The sequence below is a fragment of the Ostrinia nubilalis genome, chromosome 3 (genome assembly GCF_963855985.1).
Source record: "Ostrinia nubilalis chromosome 3, ilOstNubi1.1, whole genome shotgun sequence".
NCBI lineage: Eukaryota > Metazoa > Arthropoda > Insecta > Lepidoptera > Crambidae > Ostrinia > Ostrinia nubilalis.
Window position 1 is genome coordinate 5,488,126 of NC_087090.1, and position 19,325 is coordinate 5,507,450.

At 39.2% G+C, this 19,325-nt stretch overlaps 2 protein-coding genes across 3 annotated transcripts in view; one reads left to right on the forward strand and one right to left on the reverse strand.

Annotated features, from left to right (window-relative positions):
• Positions 1 to 2,865, forward strand: part of LOC135087699 (mitoguardin) — a 75,157-nt gene extending 72,292 nt beyond the window's left edge. Inside the window, exons 8-10 of the mRNA XM_063982452.1 lie at positions 679 to 783; positions 1,008 to 1,136; positions 1,686 to 2,865. Coding sequence (XP_063838522.1) covers positions 679 to 783; positions 1,008 to 1,136; positions 1,686 to 2,000 — 549 coding nt within the window. The 3' untranslated portion in view covers positions 2,001 to 2,865. The remainder of the gene's footprint in view (positions 1 to 678; positions 784 to 1,007; positions 1,137 to 1,685) is intronic.
• Positions 2,866 to 2,931: 66 nt separating this feature from the next.
• LOC135087692 (eukaryotic translation initiation factor 4E-binding protein Mextli) lies at positions 2,932 to 18,796 on the reverse strand. 2 transcript variants are annotated; one of them, XM_063982442.1, is made up of 13 exons: positions 18,692 to 18,796; positions 18,120 to 18,244; positions 17,700 to 17,853; positions 17,463 to 17,616; positions 16,880 to 17,081; positions 16,293 to 16,364; positions 15,677 to 15,737; positions 14,987 to 15,134; positions 14,556 to 14,690; positions 13,778 to 13,955; positions 7,521 to 7,592; positions 5,986 to 6,107; positions 2,932 to 4,374 (listed from the first exon to the last, which is right to left on the reverse strand). In XM_063982442.1, exons 2-13 carry the CDS (start codon positions 18,238 to 18,240, stop codon positions 4,270 to 4,272), a joined length of 1,524 nt encoding a protein of 507 aa, XP_063838512.1. In that variant the 5' UTR covers positions 18,241 to 18,244; positions 18,692 to 18,796; the 3' UTR covers positions 2,932 to 4,269. The 2 variants fall into 2 exon arrangements, with proteins under 2 accessions (XP_063838512.1, XP_063838510.1); XM_063982440.1 differs by lacking the exon at positions 18,692 to 18,796 and adding an exon at positions 18,405 to 18,674.
• Positions 18,797 to 19,325: the final 529 nt, after the last annotated feature.

Consider the following 19,325-nt stretch of genomic DNA (forward strand, 5'->3'; position numbering starts at 1 on the left):
TAATGGCCAGTGAGGAATTCCCAGAGTTACTGAACGCCCACGAAAAAGAATCATGGCTCAGTCTTAAAGCAGTAATCCATGGATTTCTTGGCAATAAAAAAGCTGCAAACTATAAAGATCTAATTTCTAATATGCTTAATAGTTTCAAACTCATGGGTTGCAGAATGTCCCTTAAAGTACATATGCTAGATGCTCACTTAGAAGAGTTTAAAGATAACTTAGGGGCATATTCAGAAGAGCAAGGAGAACGGTTTCATCAAGATGTGATGAATTTTGAACAACGTTATCAAGGACAATATAATGAAAACATGATGGGTGACTACATTTGGAGTCTAATACGTGAAAGTTCCTACATACACAGAAGAAAAACAAAAAATCTTCATTTTTAAAGCTTCTTTCTGTTTAATTTTAAGTATTTTGACGTTTATCTTTATTGTTATTTGTAAATAAAAGTGATTAACACATAAATTAAAGTTCTATCTCTTGCTTTCGCATTCGATTGAATTAGAATTATTTGATTTTCTTAAAATTTGAAATTTCGTTCTAGTTGCTACAAAAGCAAACTTTATTAGACAAAAGTATTTTTTCCTAGTTTAGTTAGACAAAATTAATCAAAATCAGCACTACAGAACTCAGACTCAAAAATCGTGTTTACTTGTGTAATGTTTCTTTTTGCAGGAACCAAAGGAATTTTTGGTCGCATACGAAGAAATGGTATCATGGACATCAGACGCTGCTAACTGGTCTACCATTGAAGACGAACTGTACAGTAAAGGCGTAAAGGTGAGATTTGATTTGATTTGTATTTTCTACCAAACAAGCACTAGGTTAAAAATGTTTAGTAATCCTCATAATAATAAAACTTGACCTTCACTTCATAGGTACTGCTTGGGTTTTTATTGGCGGTCAAGCTGTAGATCCTCTGACTACACATGAATTGCAGCGGTGGGAATAGTCCCGTTTCTTTAGAAGTTATGTTTGGTTTTCGTATTTCATGGCGTGCGCAGGCGCTGACGTTCTACGACGTGGTGCTGGACTACATCCTGCTGGACGCGTTCGAGGACCTCGCCGCGCCGCCCTCCTCCGTGCTCGCCGTCGTGCGCAACCGCTGGCTCTCCGACGGCTTCAAGGAGAGCGTGAGTACACATCTTTAACGCACTCAGTCATCGGTGTACCGAGGTGTACTGGAATTTGTAAGCCCCTAATCATCTACAATGTCTTGTTCATGTAGGCTGATGTAGGTATCTAAAATCTGAAGGGGACCGTTTTTTATTTTTTTGTTATGAGAGGAGAATGAGGGTTTCCTTAATGAGGGTTTTCGCGATTGAAAAATCCGCCAGATGGCAATACGTAGACGTGAGGTCAAATGCTGCATGATTGGTTATTTTTGACATGACATTGACAGATATGTCAAAATCCACCAACCATGCAGCATTTGGACCTCGCGTCTACGTATTACTGGTGACAAAACCCTCCGTCACTGTTTTAGCCACAAACGAGTTACAGGACGTTATTCGCCAGTGGCGCCAACTAGTAAGCTCCTTATTGAAATCGAACGCTCTTTTATAGAAAAAATATTTTACGTAGATTTGGCGTTAATTTATAAATCCACCCAAAAATGTGTTGTAAATTAAACTTAAAATTAGGTCTTATAATTTTGATAAGATTTTAATGTCTGTTTTCAGGCATTGACGACAGCTGTGTGGTCAGTCATCAAGGCGAAACGACGCTACTTGAAATACCCCGACGGGTTTATGTCCCATTTCTACTCAATATCCGAGCACTTGCTTCCAGTCCTTGTATGGGGCTTCCTAGGACCTCGCGAAAGACTTCGGGACGTTTGCGAATCTTTCCAATCAGAAATAGTGGGGTTCATCACTGACATATTTAGCTTCCAAAAAAGTAGGTACACTAATATAGAAGATTTAGCAATTGATATAATGCAACACGCGCGGTCGAGAGCTGCTAACATCACAGACAAGCTAGCCGAGAGAAACTGATTCGAAGTAGGTCCAATACTAAATCTAAGCAAAAATAGTAATAGCACAAGTGAGAGGTAGAAATCGTGTACAATAATTAAAAGTTAATTATCGATCAAAAAGCTGATTCTCACATTCCTGACATTGCTCGAGTGATGGATGACTCACATATACGAAATAGCGCACCGTAATAGCCTAAATATCAAATATAGTTAATTTTATAAGGTTTAAAGTGTAATTCAGCGATTGTTTGATCAGTATACATTAACTTGCTATTTTCATTAATGCCGCAGAACAATTTTTATAAATAAAAAGTAGCTATTGCTTGTTCGTTCACATGTAGGTGCATAAAACCGAATCCAGAAACTTCCACACGTGATAATGTTCGGTACCTTTACAGGTATAATGTGCCAAAGGCCAATCTGCATTTTTATCATCCATGTAAAAACATTCACAGTCGAGTCGATTAATGTAAATGTGCCCCGACTAAATTATCACGGAAAGCTAGCTACCTACTGAATAATATCACAAATTATTGCCCACCTAAATAATATTTAAAAAAAATAGATCTTATATCACATGGGATTAAAGAAAGAGATCCTATCATCTTTGACAGTTTTACCTGTGAAAATAATGCATTTGTTTTATGTAATTAACATTTACTGTGTACGAGCTTTTATTAATATTTTATGCAATCGCATTCCATTTTATAGACAATATTATTATTATATTTAGAGCGCAAGCTGGCGTAATGGTGTTCAATAAAATCAATCTAATTCAGTACATACCTAAATTATAAAATTAAATAACTTGTTTATCCAAAGCTGAATCTGTTGTATTGTTACAAATTATGTATTTATTTTGTAAATATAAATTAATATTTAAAGAGCATTTTATTTAAATTACCTTGAATGATGATTTTTACCCTAAGGAGTACAAAATAAAACAAATATTTAGTAGAAAATTTAGTATATCATCAATTTTCACAATATAGCCGTGTCTTAATGATAAAAAAAGAAAATGTAAACATAAATCTTTCATTATAATCAACGATAATACTTTTCCAAAGTAATAAGCACCAAGATAATATAGAGAAAGAATAATATTATTGCATAAATGGAAGTTTTGATAATCAACTCGCTTTGTATTGAGGTTCTGTTCGGCTTTGCCGAGAAATTCAGGTGGTAAAAAGAGCGAGTTGTATGTAAATAAAATATGTATCTTTAAAATATACCCATTTGTTTTGTAGAAAATTTAATTGAAGTTCTTATACAGGCTACTAGATTATAATAAGAAAGCCTGGCAATCATATCTTCCGCCACATAAATAATATTCTACACGTTAGTATAATAGGTACTATAATTTTAACAAATTATTTGGTTTAGTGCACAGCAATTATAAGCTTTAGTACATAACAATGAATAACAATTTATAGTCATCCCTCTGGGTAAACAATGTAAATAAGCCTATATAATTTATCCTTCCTACTACAGTAGGGGAAAATTAACAAAGTAATATAAATAAATTTATATTTTTGATTGACAGGCTCTCTTTGAAATATACAAAAACACTTACTTAGTGAGAATCGACACATCTACTCGTCAGGACTAGACACTAGATACAAAGTCTGAAAATGAGTAAACAAACACACAAAGAAATGCATGCATTCTTCTTAAAATAAATGGAATCACTCATGACATCCGATGCTAGCAGAGTCAAAATATATACAACAAAATTAGATGATACTTATTGGATTTTAAAGAGGAAAGTTTAATAAACTTGTTTGTGCCAAATGTCATTTTCAGTTATGTGTGTATCGGAGATACCTATCTCCGTGGATACTCTCGGCTCGCGGCAGTCACCGCTCGCGTCGAGCGTAGCAAAAAGACTTGGAGATCAACCTACGCCGGGGACTAACAATCGGTAACCAACGCGGTTCCGTATCACAATAATATCGCAAAAGACCCCAATGTAAACGAAAAACAAAATAAACGAAGACGAGTTAACTATACCACCACTACAAAAATAAATATTTTGGTGTGCTAATACTTGTAAATAAATCAACTAAATTAGTAATGAGTGAAGATACGTGCACGCCGCACGTCGGACGGGAGGGGGACGGACGCCGGACCGCGTCGAGCCTCGGGGTCTGACGTCGACGTGGCTGCCGAAGCTGCGTGAGAGTGCGCGTCGACACGTCGCTCGTGAGTGCGTCTACGATGTATGAGTGAGTGCTCCTAAACCCTAATAGCTTCGGGCGTGTCGAGCGGCGCGGGCGCGGGCGCGGGCCTTACTCAGGCTCGGGCGAGTCGGGCGCGTCCACCGCGGCCACGGGCGTGGCGGCCGCCGCACGCACCTTCTTCAGGTAGCTGGCGCTGTCGAACTCCAGGCAACTCTGTTCAAACCACATTGCGCTTACCGACATTGTCACACACCACTCGTCAAAATTGCATAACAATAGATAACATATAAAGTGTATACCTCGTGTTCAACCCATTTGGTGCAAGTTGTTAAGTTTTTAGTAAAGCAGCAGTTAGATGTTTTCTTGTTAGAGATAATGTATTGTGTTGGTTATGGTTCGGTTTTACAGTCAGTATTTTGACATCTGAACTAAGTTTCTGCGATTCCTAATTTAGCTACAATTAGAAGTTAATAAATCTAAAAAAAAGTACGATTCAAATGTCAAATTACTAACTTTAGTTAGGTGTTAGTTGGAAAGCGGAAGAGAGCAAGCAAAGACATGTTATTTTTAAATTTTTATATTTGAAAATTTATGAATTGACAATCATATTATCATAAGAAAATAACACTGTTAATTTTCATACCTACTCATAGAACAAAAGCAACAATATAACAACACGTGAAAATATATAATGGTCAACATTTAAATTTTGAACTTTCGAGTAAAATAATAGACGCCCTATTATTTTCTACCTGTTGCGGACCCCTCTCGAATACCCATTCTATCCAAGCGGCATGAAAGAAACAGAACAAATTTAAATCAGCATATCACAATAAATACTTTATAAACACACACACTCAAAATTATTATGTAAACAACGTTGCATAAAAGATTCATCAATATTCAACAGTCAATACAATACTATATACTACTTGTATAAAATCAGTCTATGACTTATATTTCTTTCTAAAATATTAATTGCGAATTTACTCAGTCTTAAATCACGAGAGATTATTAAGAGATCATTGTTTGCGATTCAGTCATTTAAACATTATCATATAATTATCAACATTATAACGTAATTTGTGAAACAATCAAGAAAATATTAACGATATAGTTGTCAAAGGCACAACTATCACTTACAATTTTAACTCCCAAAGAGAACTAATCAAGTTTGAGCAGGTAATAATCAATACAAAAATTTCGTTTATAGCGTTATTACAATATCTGTTATAGGTCAGTATGTGAAAATGTGAACACAGACTCAATGAGAACGAGGTACATGCGAGTGCATAAAGCTCAGAGCGTGCGTTAGCTTCGGCGAAACGATCGAATATGCGTCGGGCACACCTCCACGTAAATTAATCTAGGTTACCTCCCGAGGAACCAGAAAATTTACCGCACCACAAAACAAAAACCGATCTACACTCGAAACCGAACACACATTCCAAAGTTTCACCGTTCGAAAGCGCGAGGGCGAAGCGACACGAGTTACGTCCTGACGACTCGGATCGCAGGGCGGGGCGCCGCTCGCGCCGGGCGGGCGGGGCGGGAGGGAGGGAGAGAGGATCCGGCGGGCGAGGGCTAGGCGTCGCCGGCGGGCGAGGGCTGCGAGGGCTGCGGAAGGAAAGGTCGGGCACAGTGGCGGGCGGCCGGCCGGCCCCGCGCCGCGGCCCGCGCTCAGTAGAAGTTGCGGCAGAGCAGCGCCGCCAGGTAGTTGGGGTGGTGCAGCGGCGGCCACACGCGGAAGGGCAGCAGGCGCGGCGCGGGCGCGGGCGCGCAGCGGCGCGGGGCGGGCGGGCGGCGCGGCGCCAGCAGCGTTACCTTGCGCGCCAGCTCCGGCGGGAAGGCGGCGAGCCCGGCGGGCGGCAGCTTGCTGAGCGGCGAGTCGGCGTACTGCACCAGCGTCTCGTACGTGTACGTCTGCCGCGCGCCCGGCGCGCCACCTGCACACACGCCAGACGTTAGCCGCCGCATGCTGTTAGCTCGCCGGGAGTGCGATGCTCGGCTGCGCTCGCGGCCCGCCTGCTAAAAATTCAATCTCGAGGCACTCGGCGTGCTGTTCGCTGTCGTCGATAGACATTACCGGAGCTCGCATGGTAGCACCGCACCCGAAATATTAATCTGAAGCGGGTAGTGTTTGCGACGTGCACGTGCTCTATTAGAATCTTATCGAAACGTTTGCGAGTTAGTCTTCACAAACTGCGATTAATTCGTGTAGAAATATTGGCGATTTTTCGACATACTGTGCGTAAGCTGTTGAAAACACAAATCAGCCGCAAGCAAGCGTCGCAGGGATATTTTGTTATTGACTGACTTCTGCATTTTGTATGACTGACGATGAATGATATACGAAATGGCACAAACATGTCAATAAATATTATAATGAATACACACATATTTATTAAACACATGAATAAAGCATGTTTATTCACAGAGTGTTGTCGAAGAAAATTGGACATAAATATTGAATAAGATCTTTTTACCTTGCTACATATCTGATATCTGAACACAGTACAATATGGAATAAATGATAAAATACATATTGTAAAAGCTGCTTAGTTGATGAAAGTAATAGTAACATCAAAGACGAAGAGATAAGTAGCGAAGTAATTTTACTAAGAATATCAAAATATTGATCTCGTATTTTGTACTAGAGCACTGTGAAATTTGCTCACGTAGGATTTCCAGAAAAAAATATAGAGCACGATGTCGATACAATAGGCAGGAAAAGAAGAACACTAAAACAGAGAACGCGAAATCATTTTCATTTGTTGTGTTCAGGGTTTCTGGCAAATCTAGATAAAAACTGTGACAGAATTTTCATGTTTTTGATGTGTTTTTTTAGCTATGACGTAGGATCATAAATCATTTAGGAGATAATTCTGGCAACCCTCGCGCATTGTCTTTGTTTTATTTACGAACGCAACTGTAACAGCTACTTAAAATATCAATTTGCGCGTATTCGAAATAGGTACGACGATTTTTGTCATTACAGTAAAGTTACAGTTGCCGGACGAAAATACAAACGACGATCAATATGTATACTTTATACCCGTATTCACAAACAATATAATTATCCAGATACACAATAAGGCCCAGATTTTTACACCGAAATGTCAAAGTGACAATAGGCATGATGATTTATATTCTGTTATTTTGAAGATTGGTCTCTCAATAATAGAATCAACGGTGAAAGAAATAAATACCATAAAAACTCAGAGATATTTTTTACTGTCGGGCGTTGTTTTGTAGCAAGGTTATAAGTTTGCTCGGTTAGAGTTAATAAGGATTGTACAGTCCAAAGAGTGTGTGAATACGAGTTGACAGTGTGAAGTGTTATGTGTGGTTAACTTTACCTTGATTCTTATCGGTGCTGGTAGCGCGCGAGAAGCGCGGACGACGCGGCGCGGCGTCCCCGTCGCCGGCCGCTGCACACAACGCCAGTTACACCGACCACCCCGACCCGACCCGCTTCCGACCCGCCTACCACATGCAACCGCTGGCTCGGAACAACCGATATTGAATTAATTCGGCTCTCTAGTCTAGCGAAGTAAGTCGTATATACCGATCGACATAGATGTTGTACTAATTCGGCTTTCTAGTCTAGCGAAGTCAGTCGTATTATACTGGTCGGCGTACGAATGTCAAAACAAAGTTTCAAAAAATATCATAAACTATGAATTGCAGTCAGTTAAATTGAATGGAAACTTACATTTTCATAACACATTTTTGCTTGTTACCAAAATGCTATATTTATTTACTGTAGTGATAAATTGTTATCAAAATAGTCAAACCAGTCTGAGAGCCACAATTCAATCGATAATAAAGGTTTTATCGATTAATTCAATGATTCGATGACCATATCGCATTTTAGGTTTGAAATATCGGTTGTCGTCGTCAGTAACGTCGCGGTTGCATGTGAATAGGTTTATGTTTTGGGTTAATACAAAATCTTCAATGAGGTTTTGGCAGATTAGATTTAAATGAATTTACTAATAATAATGAATGAAGTTATGTTATGAAATGTTTCTTGTTAAACAAAATTTGGAAAAAATGCTGCCACACCCTTGGATCGAAGTGGTCGTAGTGATATGGAAATAACAACAATGAGTAATGTAAACATAAATAAATATACATAAGAATAAAATATCCTTACAATGGCTCCTAATAAGTCTAGTTTTATGAGACAATGACATCCTATTGTACAATAAAATGCGATAATAAGTATGTAAAGGGGGGACATGCTTCAGTCAGTCGCTGCCAAATCAGAAAGAAACACTTGCCTAAGATCTACCACTCTTGTGCCTACCAGAATATTGCGCGTATCATGCCTTTCAAATTATAACCTGAATGTCTCCAACTTCCTCATTGGCCCTAGAGCAATTCCAAGTATACCATCAATAAAAGCCTAATTAGAGTCATCAAACCTCTCAGTCATTCAATTAGAGCCATTAGAACTTCATAACTATGAGTTGTTTTCTGTGTGTAAGCTGAGGACACGTGTCCCCAGCTGACACATCTGTATCTTCGTAAATATTTATGCTACGATAATGTATTATACCTCAAAAATTACAGTCGAATCCAAATAGTAGGCTTTCCAATTTTCAAGACTTTAGCTCAAATACTGTTAAAACCACGATCAAAAAACTATGTGCGAGCTGGAGTACCGTGTCTCCAGCTTACACATCTGTATCTTCGTAAATATTTAAGCTACATCAATGTTTTATATCTCATAAATTAAAGTCGAATAAAAAAACCCGACTTCAAATCTTTCAAAGCTTTATCTCGAACCGTTTTCGAACTACGAACCGATATGTATGTGTAAGCTGGTGACACGTAACACACGGTGGATTATTAAAACCGTATAAGTTAGAGTTGCGTTTTAAAGATCAAATAATTCGTTATAATTAAAGTACACACGAGACATAATAATTTCAAATCTCTAGGCCTCTTAGTTTCAGAATTAAAAGCCAAAAACTATTTTCCCGCCAAATAATTCAAATAATGTGGGTCGACTGCGACGTTGCCGTTCCGTGCGTTCACTAGAGCAGTCGAATTTGAACCTAAAAACTAGTAGCGTTTGAATCATTTTTATTTGTAGTTTAAATCATTTAATTTCGATTATAAGAATTTTAGACTAGGAGCCGGCTGATTTGTGTATTGAGTACCTAATAACCTACATTTTATAAATAAATAATAATAAATAATGGTTGAGTCCCGGGAAAGGACGTAGGATAGATTTTATCCCGGTTTTTGAAATATGATAAAGATTTTCATCATCATCATAAATCATCTGAAAATTATAAATAACTTGAAAAAATCGAGTATTCGGGTAGCCCTAGTGATACTCTACCTCTGGGCTTCGGCTTGACAGTACTTTTTGGAAACCTTGTATATGTCGTTATGTTCGCTTATTCTTGTAGTTAATTTTTTTTTTATTTGATTCTTCAACAAAAGAAGAAGAATTCAATGAGGGTTTTCGCGATTGGAAAATCCGCCAGATGGCAATACGTAGACGCGAGGTCCAAATGCTGCATGATTGGTTATTTTTGACATGACATTGACAGATATGTCAAAATCCACCAATAACGCAGCATTTGGACCTCGCGTCTACTTATTGCCATCTGGCGGATTTTTCAATCGCGAAAACCCTCATTGTCAACTGTGTTTGTCATAGAGCAAAATCTGTTTGTAACCATAGAGCAAAATATAGTTGTTGCCCATTTTTGCCACTTGACGTAGCAGAATCGTGGGACTTCACGGTTTAAATAAAAATTAAAGTGGTTGCGTTTAGAAACGCCACAAATATTTGAGCCTTTGGAAACAAGTTCGTTACTTGTATATTAAAATATAATTTTGTTTTACCTAGCTTTTTCTTATTATTAAAATAATAGGTTATTAGGTACTCAATACACAAATCAGCCGGCTCCTAGTCTAAAATTTTTATAATCGAAATTAAATGATTTATACTACAAATAAAAATGATTCAAACGCTACTAGTTTTTAGGTTCAAATTCGACTGCTCTAGTGGACGCAAGGAACGGCAACGTCGCAGTCGACCCACATTATTTGAATTTTTTGGCGGGAAAATAGTTTTTGGCTTTTAATTCTGAAACTAAGAGGCCTAGAGATTTGAAATTATGTCTCGTGTGTACTTTAATTATAACGAATTATTTGATCTTTAAAACGCAACTCTAACTTATACGGTTTTAATAATCCACCGTGTGTTACGTGTCACCAGCTTACACATACATATCGGTTCGTAGTTCGAAAACGGTTCGAGATAAAGCTTTGAAAGATTTGAAGTCGGGTTTTTTTATTCGACTTTAATTTATGAGATATAAAACATTGATGTAGCTTAAATATTTACAAAGATACAGATGTGTAAGCTGGAGACACGGTACTCCAGCTCGCACATAGTTTTTTGATCGTGGTTTTAACAGTATTTGAGCTAAAGTCTTGAAAATTGGAAAGCCTACTATTTGGATTCGACTGTAATTTTTGAGGTATAATAATTATCGTAGCATAAATATTTACGAAGATACAGATGTGTCAGCTGGGGACACGTGTCCTCAGCTTACACACAGAAAACAACTCATAGTTATGAAGTTCTAATGGCTCTAATTGAATGACTGAGAGGTTTGATGACTCTAATTAGGCTTTTATTGATGGTATACATGGAATTGCTCTAGGGCCAATGAGGAAGTTGGAGACATTCAGGTCAAATTATATGCTTAATAATTTTCCATGCAATTAGGAATATTTAAGAAATAAAACCTCAGCCAGTTTTTACGCTCTACAAATTAAATTAGTACAAAATAATAGTAAAGCTTTCGCTTAGCGAATTTATCAACAAAATCCATGCATTTACCAATATTCCTGAAAATGTATTAATAACGATTTTTATAAAATGACAAGAAAATCAACAAATTGCCTACAACTATTTATAATCAATCTGTAATGACTGGAAGGGCGGTTAGTTAGGCCACTTGGAGATGTCATTCAAAACATCCGTAGCACGATAATACGTCGTGATGTGTCATATCAAGTAAACAACTCGGTATTATGCCAAGATGTAGACAAAACAACAGAGATTGCAACCGATTGCCGGCTCCTCAATTTGAGTGAGAAAGATTTGACAAATCTGAAAATACAAAATGACGTGAGAGAAATAGTACCATTGAATTTTGTGTGTTTATGTGAGCATCTATGTGCCACAGGCCAGGCTGGTCATCATCAAGCTCCGTTTCCATCAAGGTGGAGCAGAGAAGTGTTGGGCCGTCAAATGGCAATGCCAGATTTTGTATGGAAGGTGGCGTCTTTTTTTTTTCGCGCGGCCATCGACCAAACTTTGTTTTTTGATTACAAAATAGTGTAATAAACCAAACTTACTATGACATGTATACCTCTAAACTCAGTCTGAACTGAGTTACGAGCGTTAGAAGTTTGATGATTTACATACTAGATTTGCTTTATGCGCGCAAGTTTTGTAAGAAATTGCAAAAAAATATTCCGCTATTTTTTTATTGCGCTGATTCTACTCCACACTGATGACTGGAGCCTTTAATGGATGGTATTGTTTGTTTACACATACAATGTCACTATTTTGTTGCAATTTCATACAAAACTTGCGCGTAAAAAACAAATCTAGTATGTAAAATTATCAAACTTCTAATGCTCGTAACTCAGTTCAGACTGAGTTTAGAGGTATACATGTCATAGTAAGTTTGGTTTATTATACTATTTTGTAATAAAAAAATAAGGTTTGGTCGATGGCCGCGCGAAAAAAAAAAAGACGCCAATTTCCGGCATTGTCTTTTGTGTTCGGAGTTGTGCGGAGGGGAGAAGTGGAAATAAGGAAATCCGATTGGTTATTCAAAACACTTCTCCGCTACGCTCTGCTCCGCCTTGGTGGAAACCGGGCTTCACATCGCCGCTTGAATGCTACGAAGAGCGTTTGTTTCTCTTAGGCCCGATTCTACCACTTTTATCCGAGAATAACTCCTGGTATAACTGGCACATTGCCAGTTTCAGTATGGGAAATATGTCAAAATGACAAGTTTATTCCGAGATTAATATTTACTCTTATCTGGTCGAATCCATCCTTATACGTATGCGTTTGACTATCAAGTCATCACGGCCAGTAGCAGCATCAGAACCTCGTTTGACTGCTACGAAGAATGTTTATTATGGCTGGTTTTAGAATCGCGCTGACCGCTCGCTGATCGTCGGCGCTGACAAATCAAAATCTATGTAATTGAAGGGAACGTTTCTGAGTGACGCTGATCGCTCGGCGCCGACGACGCTCCATACATTTCGGCTATCAGCGCTGACGGTCAACGTGCGTCAGCGTGAGGCTTGATTTCCTCTAAAGGTAGCATTCGGATCAAGACGACCGCGACGCGAGACCGCGACTCGAGACCGCGACCGGCGACCGCGACCCACTGCTTTATATGAATTAATAGGAAGTGCTGACGGATGCAAGCGACCGAGTCGCGCGACGTGTGGGCGTGGCCTGCCGGCTACTTGCGTCGCGCGACTCGGTCGCTCACAAGGCAGTGCCGTGGCGCGACAGATGCAAAGTGGCCGTATTTTCTTCGCACGAAGACGAAATTTTAATAGAATTAGTAAGTAAAAACGCACCTTTATTCGATACTAGACTTCAAGCTTATAAAGATAATACTGTGAGAGACAATATTTGAGAAAAAATTGGAAAAACAAGTAAGTTCAAATGATACATATTTTTATTAGAAAAGGTACTTATTTTTATTGTTTACAGATGGATGGAATACAACCGTTTAGTTTAGTAACTGTAAGCATACTGAGTTTCGTATGGGTCGCACGACTCGTGTCGCGAAGACCGGCGACCGGTCGCAGGTCGCAGGGCGACAGCTACTTACGAATCTTCGCGACACGAGTCGTGCGACCCATACGAAACTCAGTATGTTTGCAGTTACTAAACTAAATGGTTGTATTCCATCCATCTGTAAACAATAAAAATAAGTACCTTTTCTAATAAAAATATGTATCATTTGAACTTACTTGTTTTATTTAATGCTTTTCCAATTTTTTCCCAAATATTGTCTCTCACAGTATTATCTTTATAAGCTTGAAGTCTCGTATCGAATACAGGTGCGTTTTTACTTACTAATTCTATTAAAATTTCGTCTTCGTGCGAAGAAAACAGCCATTTTGCATCTGTCGCGCCACGGCACTGCCTTGTGAGCGACCGAGTCGCGCGACGCAAGTAGCCGGCAGGCCACGCCCACACGTCGCGCGACTCGGTCGCTTGCATCCGTCAGCACTTCCTATTAATTCATATAAAGCAGTGGGTCGCGGTCTCGAGTCGCGGTCTCGCGTCGCGGTCGTCTTGATCCGAATGCTACCTTTAGGCTGACGTCGATGACCGATGTCGGCGGCGCGTACGAATATACACTAGTTCTATGTAATTATCTGCCGCTGACGACAGCGTTGCAGTGCGGTGCTTCATAGAACATTGTGTTTATTCGTACGCTCGACCGATGTACGCGACCGACGTCAGCGTAGGAGGAAATCAAGCCTTAAACCAGCCTATGTCTCTCTGTGCGCGTGCGCATAGTGAGTGGTGACTGACCGGGCTGGTCGTGGTGCGGCGCGAAGACGTCGTCGTCGGCGCCGTTGAGGTCGTCGTCGCGCAGCAGCAGCGCGGCGCCGGGCCGCTGCGACAGCGTGAAGAAGTCGCCCGAGCCCGCGCCCAGGGCCTCCAAAGCGCCCGCGCTCTCGAAGTACTCGTCTAACACTAGCTTTGCAGTCTGCAAACGAAACAAACAGATGTCAATGAGGGTTTTCGCGAATGAAAGATCCGCTAGATGGCGGGACGTGGATGTGGGGTCCGACTGCTGCGTGATTGGTGGATTTTGACATATCTGTCAATGTCATGTCAAAAATAACCAATCATGCAGCATTTGGACCTCGCGTCTACGTATTGCCATCTGGCGGATTTTTCATTCGCGAAAACCCTCATTCCCGTGACTTGAGTTTTACTGGTTGGGTTTTTATTGGCGGTCAAGCTGTAGATCCTGGCTACACAGGAGTGGCAGCGGTGGGAATAGCCCCGTATGTAAATTCCATGAATTAGCGATTTATCATGTATCAGGTAAATAGACAGCGAGAATAACTCAATCGGGCTACCGATTTGAAGTTCGAGTAATGCTGAACTGATCCTCGCCGATCGCTGAACATTCGGATATTCTACATTACAGTAATATAATTTGTGCACTACAAATGGGGACAGTCAAGCCACAATTTTTTTTTGGCCATAGAAAGTAGACACCAACCTCCGACTTTATAACTACACCACGGAATAATGACTTTGAAAAAGAAATTCACCCTCTCTGGCATGCTGGGCTTACCTTCACAAGATCCAAGTTATTGCCCGTGATCTTAATGGAATGTTGCCCAAAAGTCACAGTGTACTTATATTCTCCTAGAGCGGCATCGTTCGTAGAGAAGCTGTGGAGCAGAGCCCGGGAATTATGGGGAGACTTCTGGAAATAATAGTTTTGATTAGTTATCTAGGCTCCTACTGAAAATCAGTGTCTTGGCAGCAACGTGTCAAGATGATACTGAGAAGGTGACTTGGTGAACAAAATTGATTTTTAGTGCCTTCATTTCACCTCCGAACAATTTTACTTAGTTTCATTTTCCAGGTGAATTGAGTCGACCAAAGCGGTTGCCTTTGTTCAACTAGGAATTATTTCACCCAGGTAAACAAAGAGGAATAATGCGATTCTAGAGGACTCATTATGCATTGGCCATAATCGGAGTACAATTAGCAGCTTACCTCTCGGTTGCGCGGCGGCTCGTCCGAGCCAGTGGAGTCGAGAGAAGCGCGCGAGGCGCCCAGCGCCTGCTCGCCTCCCGTGCCCGCGTCCAAACGCACGGGAGATGCGTTGCGCCGGATCGTATCCCCAATCAGGTGCTTCGCGTGGCTGCGGAATACAATTACATTTTTAAAACATTGGAAATGACACTTTCGCCAACTGGTGCCAACAATACTACCGCATTAGGGTGGCGCCACTGTAGTGAGAACCTTACTCTTATTCGCCAACGGTGCTGATGAACTCATCTATTCAATAACATATCAATGGCGACGTTCATTGTTCCTGGATTGTGATTATCTATCTGCCCTGAACTTGTATAGTATGCAAATGATAGTATTGAACACTGAAATACCCACTGAAGTTCTGTATTAAACGAATATTATTAACTTCAGTTGTGTGCAATGCAATACTGCTAGTCTACTTCTTACATGAGTGTGCATACGTTTTGCTGTTTTTTTTCTTCAGCGAACTCCACGAGAATAACACTGTTGCGCGCATCGGTGGAATCTCGACTTTATAATCGTGAGCGTGATCTCGATTACAAAACAATCTACTTGATTGATTTATTCATGAAATGCATTCGAAGTCTCGTAAACAGTATTAATGCGAACAATACTTTTTACTGTAAAAAATAGTATACATCTACTTACTTCACATTCTCTTCATTGGGTCCAGTAATTTGAACCAAACGCTCCTTCGCCCCAGGGCTCACTATAACATAGCAAATAATATTTTTTAGATGAAATCTGAACATATCAATACTGTCAAGGTTAGTTCGCAACTGTTATTGTTTTTGGTAAGCTTATAGCCAAATATGCGGATTAATAGGCGGTGAGATAAGATTCCGTTTTCTTGTTCTGTTAGAAAATTGACCACCACAGCCATAACAATAGTGTCAATGAGGCAAAACTTGTTAATGTCATTTTAAAATGTTTTATGGATATTAAAGTGGAATGATGTATCAAATATCGATGTTATAATATAAATGTACACGTGATTGAAGAAGAGAAAGGAGCAATCAGTTAATTAGTTCTAGAGCAGACATGTCATACCAATTTGCGCGCACACCGATTTGTTACAAAGAAAGACATTTTATTATTGACTATGGTATCTTCAGACAAAACGATGAATCACTGGTGTAGTCAGGGAAATGAGCAAATTGTATGAGATGTCAGCTCTAGTATGAATACAATAATGTCCATAGTACAGAGATGTCAAGACAAGAGCCCGCCACACCATGCTCAAGCGGCGCCACCGTGTTCGTACCTCGCTGAAACGATATAATCGTGTCACTTAGCTCCTCGATCATGTGCACCCGCCTGCCCTTGATACCCATCACTGCAACACCACAACACAACTTCAGACACGCCGCCGACTGCCTCAACGAACATACATTGTTCTTCGTATCAACACAAACGTTGGGCCTATTCTATTTGCAATAACCAATCAGAAGGTGGGTATTCTTTGTTGCAAATGATTTATGTGTCTTAAACATTATTTTCTACCTAGCACCCACATTCCTTCTGTATAAAACAGGCCCTTTCTCAACATGCTTACGTTGATATCAAAACAGCGTCTTGCAGCAAATATTTGCATTGACTAATATAACATAACAAAAATACTTAAGCACAAAACGGTAACCTAAATTCGAATTAACCAAAGTACATAGTTTACAGACATAGTCTTATCATGCATAATAATAAAAAGGTAACTACACAATAACACTAAGTCAATAGTACTAAAGATAAGCGTAACATTGACTTCATGCATGTCTCCCCGAATAACTTTCATTTAACGTATCATGCAGCCCATGATATAATGTATCTATAGTAATAAATTAAAAACATTCTCACCTTTTCCAGAATCAGCGTTCCGTATGACAACTTCGTCTTTAGAGTAGTTCTTGCCGGGTATTTTAGTGGGCTTGGGGAACTTGCCGGAGGGCTTGATGACCTCTCCGGGGCCGAGCAGGGCGGGCGGCTCGGTGGGCGCAGCCAGCGTAGGGGACACCGAGCCACCCGTGCCCGACCCCTCCATCGTCGGCACCAGAAGAGGCTGGAATTTGAACGTTTACCTTGATTGCTTGATACAGAAAAAAGAATTTAATGCGATTTAAAGTTGAAAATTACTTTTTTAAATATATTTAACAAGCAGATGCAATGGCATTGAATGAACTTCAGAATAAAACCTTTGCAATATAACTTTCAGTTTGTATATTAATAAAATCTGATTAAACGACAATGAATTTTAAATTTTTAACACATTACATACAAGTCACAAAAAATAGATAAAATATCCATAAAACCCGTTACATACCCTCCTTTAAATACATAGAAGTATTAAGCATGAGACATGCAGTGCTGGCATAATTTTATATTCCTGATCCCAAGTTTGTGAGGAAGAATATTTACCTAAAGGACTCCTAGCTAATGTTACCTCAGCGTGGGTGCCGCGGTGCCTATAGTATTGACTCATGTAGTCAGAGCCCTGCCAGAGTTTGGCGCGCAGCTCTATCAGCTCAAGAAGATGAAGTCGAGTTTTCTTATCCAGTCGCTCGTCTTGTGAACCATTACGGAACACAACAAAGTATCTGAAATATATTTTAAATAATTAAAACAATGTTTTTTATTACAAAATAGCATAAAGTTATTGTGTGCTACAATAAAAACAAACCTATCGAGAAAGTCCTTATAAAGTGCTTCGAGCTGAGCGCCGTAAAGCTTCAAGTTAGAGTACATAGTGGCCACATTGCTCTGAAGTGCACGATCATAGTTTCCCTGCATCATTTGGTACGCCACCGCTTCGGTCAAGACAATCAGGTCATCAACTGAAATAGAATGTTCATAAATTACAATGTCTTAATTTTAATGATACATTTTACAATATGTAAGATATTTTGTTAGGACCAATTAAAAGATATCTGAGAAGTGCAATAATATTTAGGTTACGCTTAGCTATATGATTATAGATTTCTGAATTAAATGGTTTGAAACCTAACAGATCTCATAAAATAATAAAGTTTTGTATTATTCGTTTGAAGATGTGATTTGTTATTATCGCTAACGAATTGGGAGATTCCAATAAGATTCTTACCAGAATTTATTTTGACGTCCAACACGGAGTTGCGGTTGTGCGCGGAACTGGTGGTGGATTTCAGGGGTCTTGGCACCTCCAGTTTTTTAACCGTGCGGGTCATTTTCGTTAGGGTCGACATGGTGCTGCTCAAACAAAAAGATTCACATTACGGCAACAACACAGCGGTAAACAAAACGCGTCGAGTTTCGCAGCGAACAATGATAGTCACATTTTTTTAGAGGATATGAGTAACCTTGCCGTAATTATTCAGTCGACTAGCAAGAGAAATATCGGGAAACTCACTCATCCATGGCGACTGCGCCCCAGTGCAGCGTATGTACACTAAAAACACTATTATAGCAAATCGTGTAAAAGTGAAAGTGATGACAATGATCCTAGCGAATAAATTCGGAACAAATCCAATACGTGTTCATTACTCGTAATATTGGTTTTTCGTGTAATTAAAATGGGTTAGGTGAAAAAATTTTGACTTTTAGACTATTAAATATTTTGCTCGATGAAAAACATTTAGACAAAACAATTGAAAACGTTGGAACGCAATGAAATAAGAAATAAACAAGAAAACTCACCTGGCTACGCCATTAATTCGCAATAAAAATAAAATTCGCCTAGTGATGTACAAAAACCGAACCTCTTTCTTTTTTAGCCGAAGATTTTACTTTTACGTAAAGTAAATTTATATTCAAAACCATTTTTTTATAACCACATTTTTAAAAACTATAAATTTTTCATTAAAAGGTATTTGTGTAAGAAATATTTGACTAAAATATAAAAATTGTGAGTATTTTTTTCTTCATTAACATGAAAAGTTTCTTCTCCAGTAAGTTCGGAACGCACAGCACTATTGTAATGTTGCAAGTTGTAAAATTATTTAGTAGTATTAGTAGAAAAATACAGTTCAGAAGGCGCCGTACATTCTAATAATCAAGAAGCGAGACTAGCTAGTGAAGAAAAGGAAACCGTGACCAATAAAGTCGAAAGTGACGTTTCGTTTAATTTGGGGCCCCGAAATTAATTATCTTCTTATCAAAGAAGAATGTTATTAAGCTTTCATTATTTTATAGATAAAAACTTACAGGAACGGTACGCGTACGCTGCGTGTGATAAATACTAACTAATAGCTTACATTAATAAAGCTGAAGAGTTTGTTTCAACGCGCTAATCTCAGAACTACTGTCCGATTTGAAAAAATGTTTTGTATTG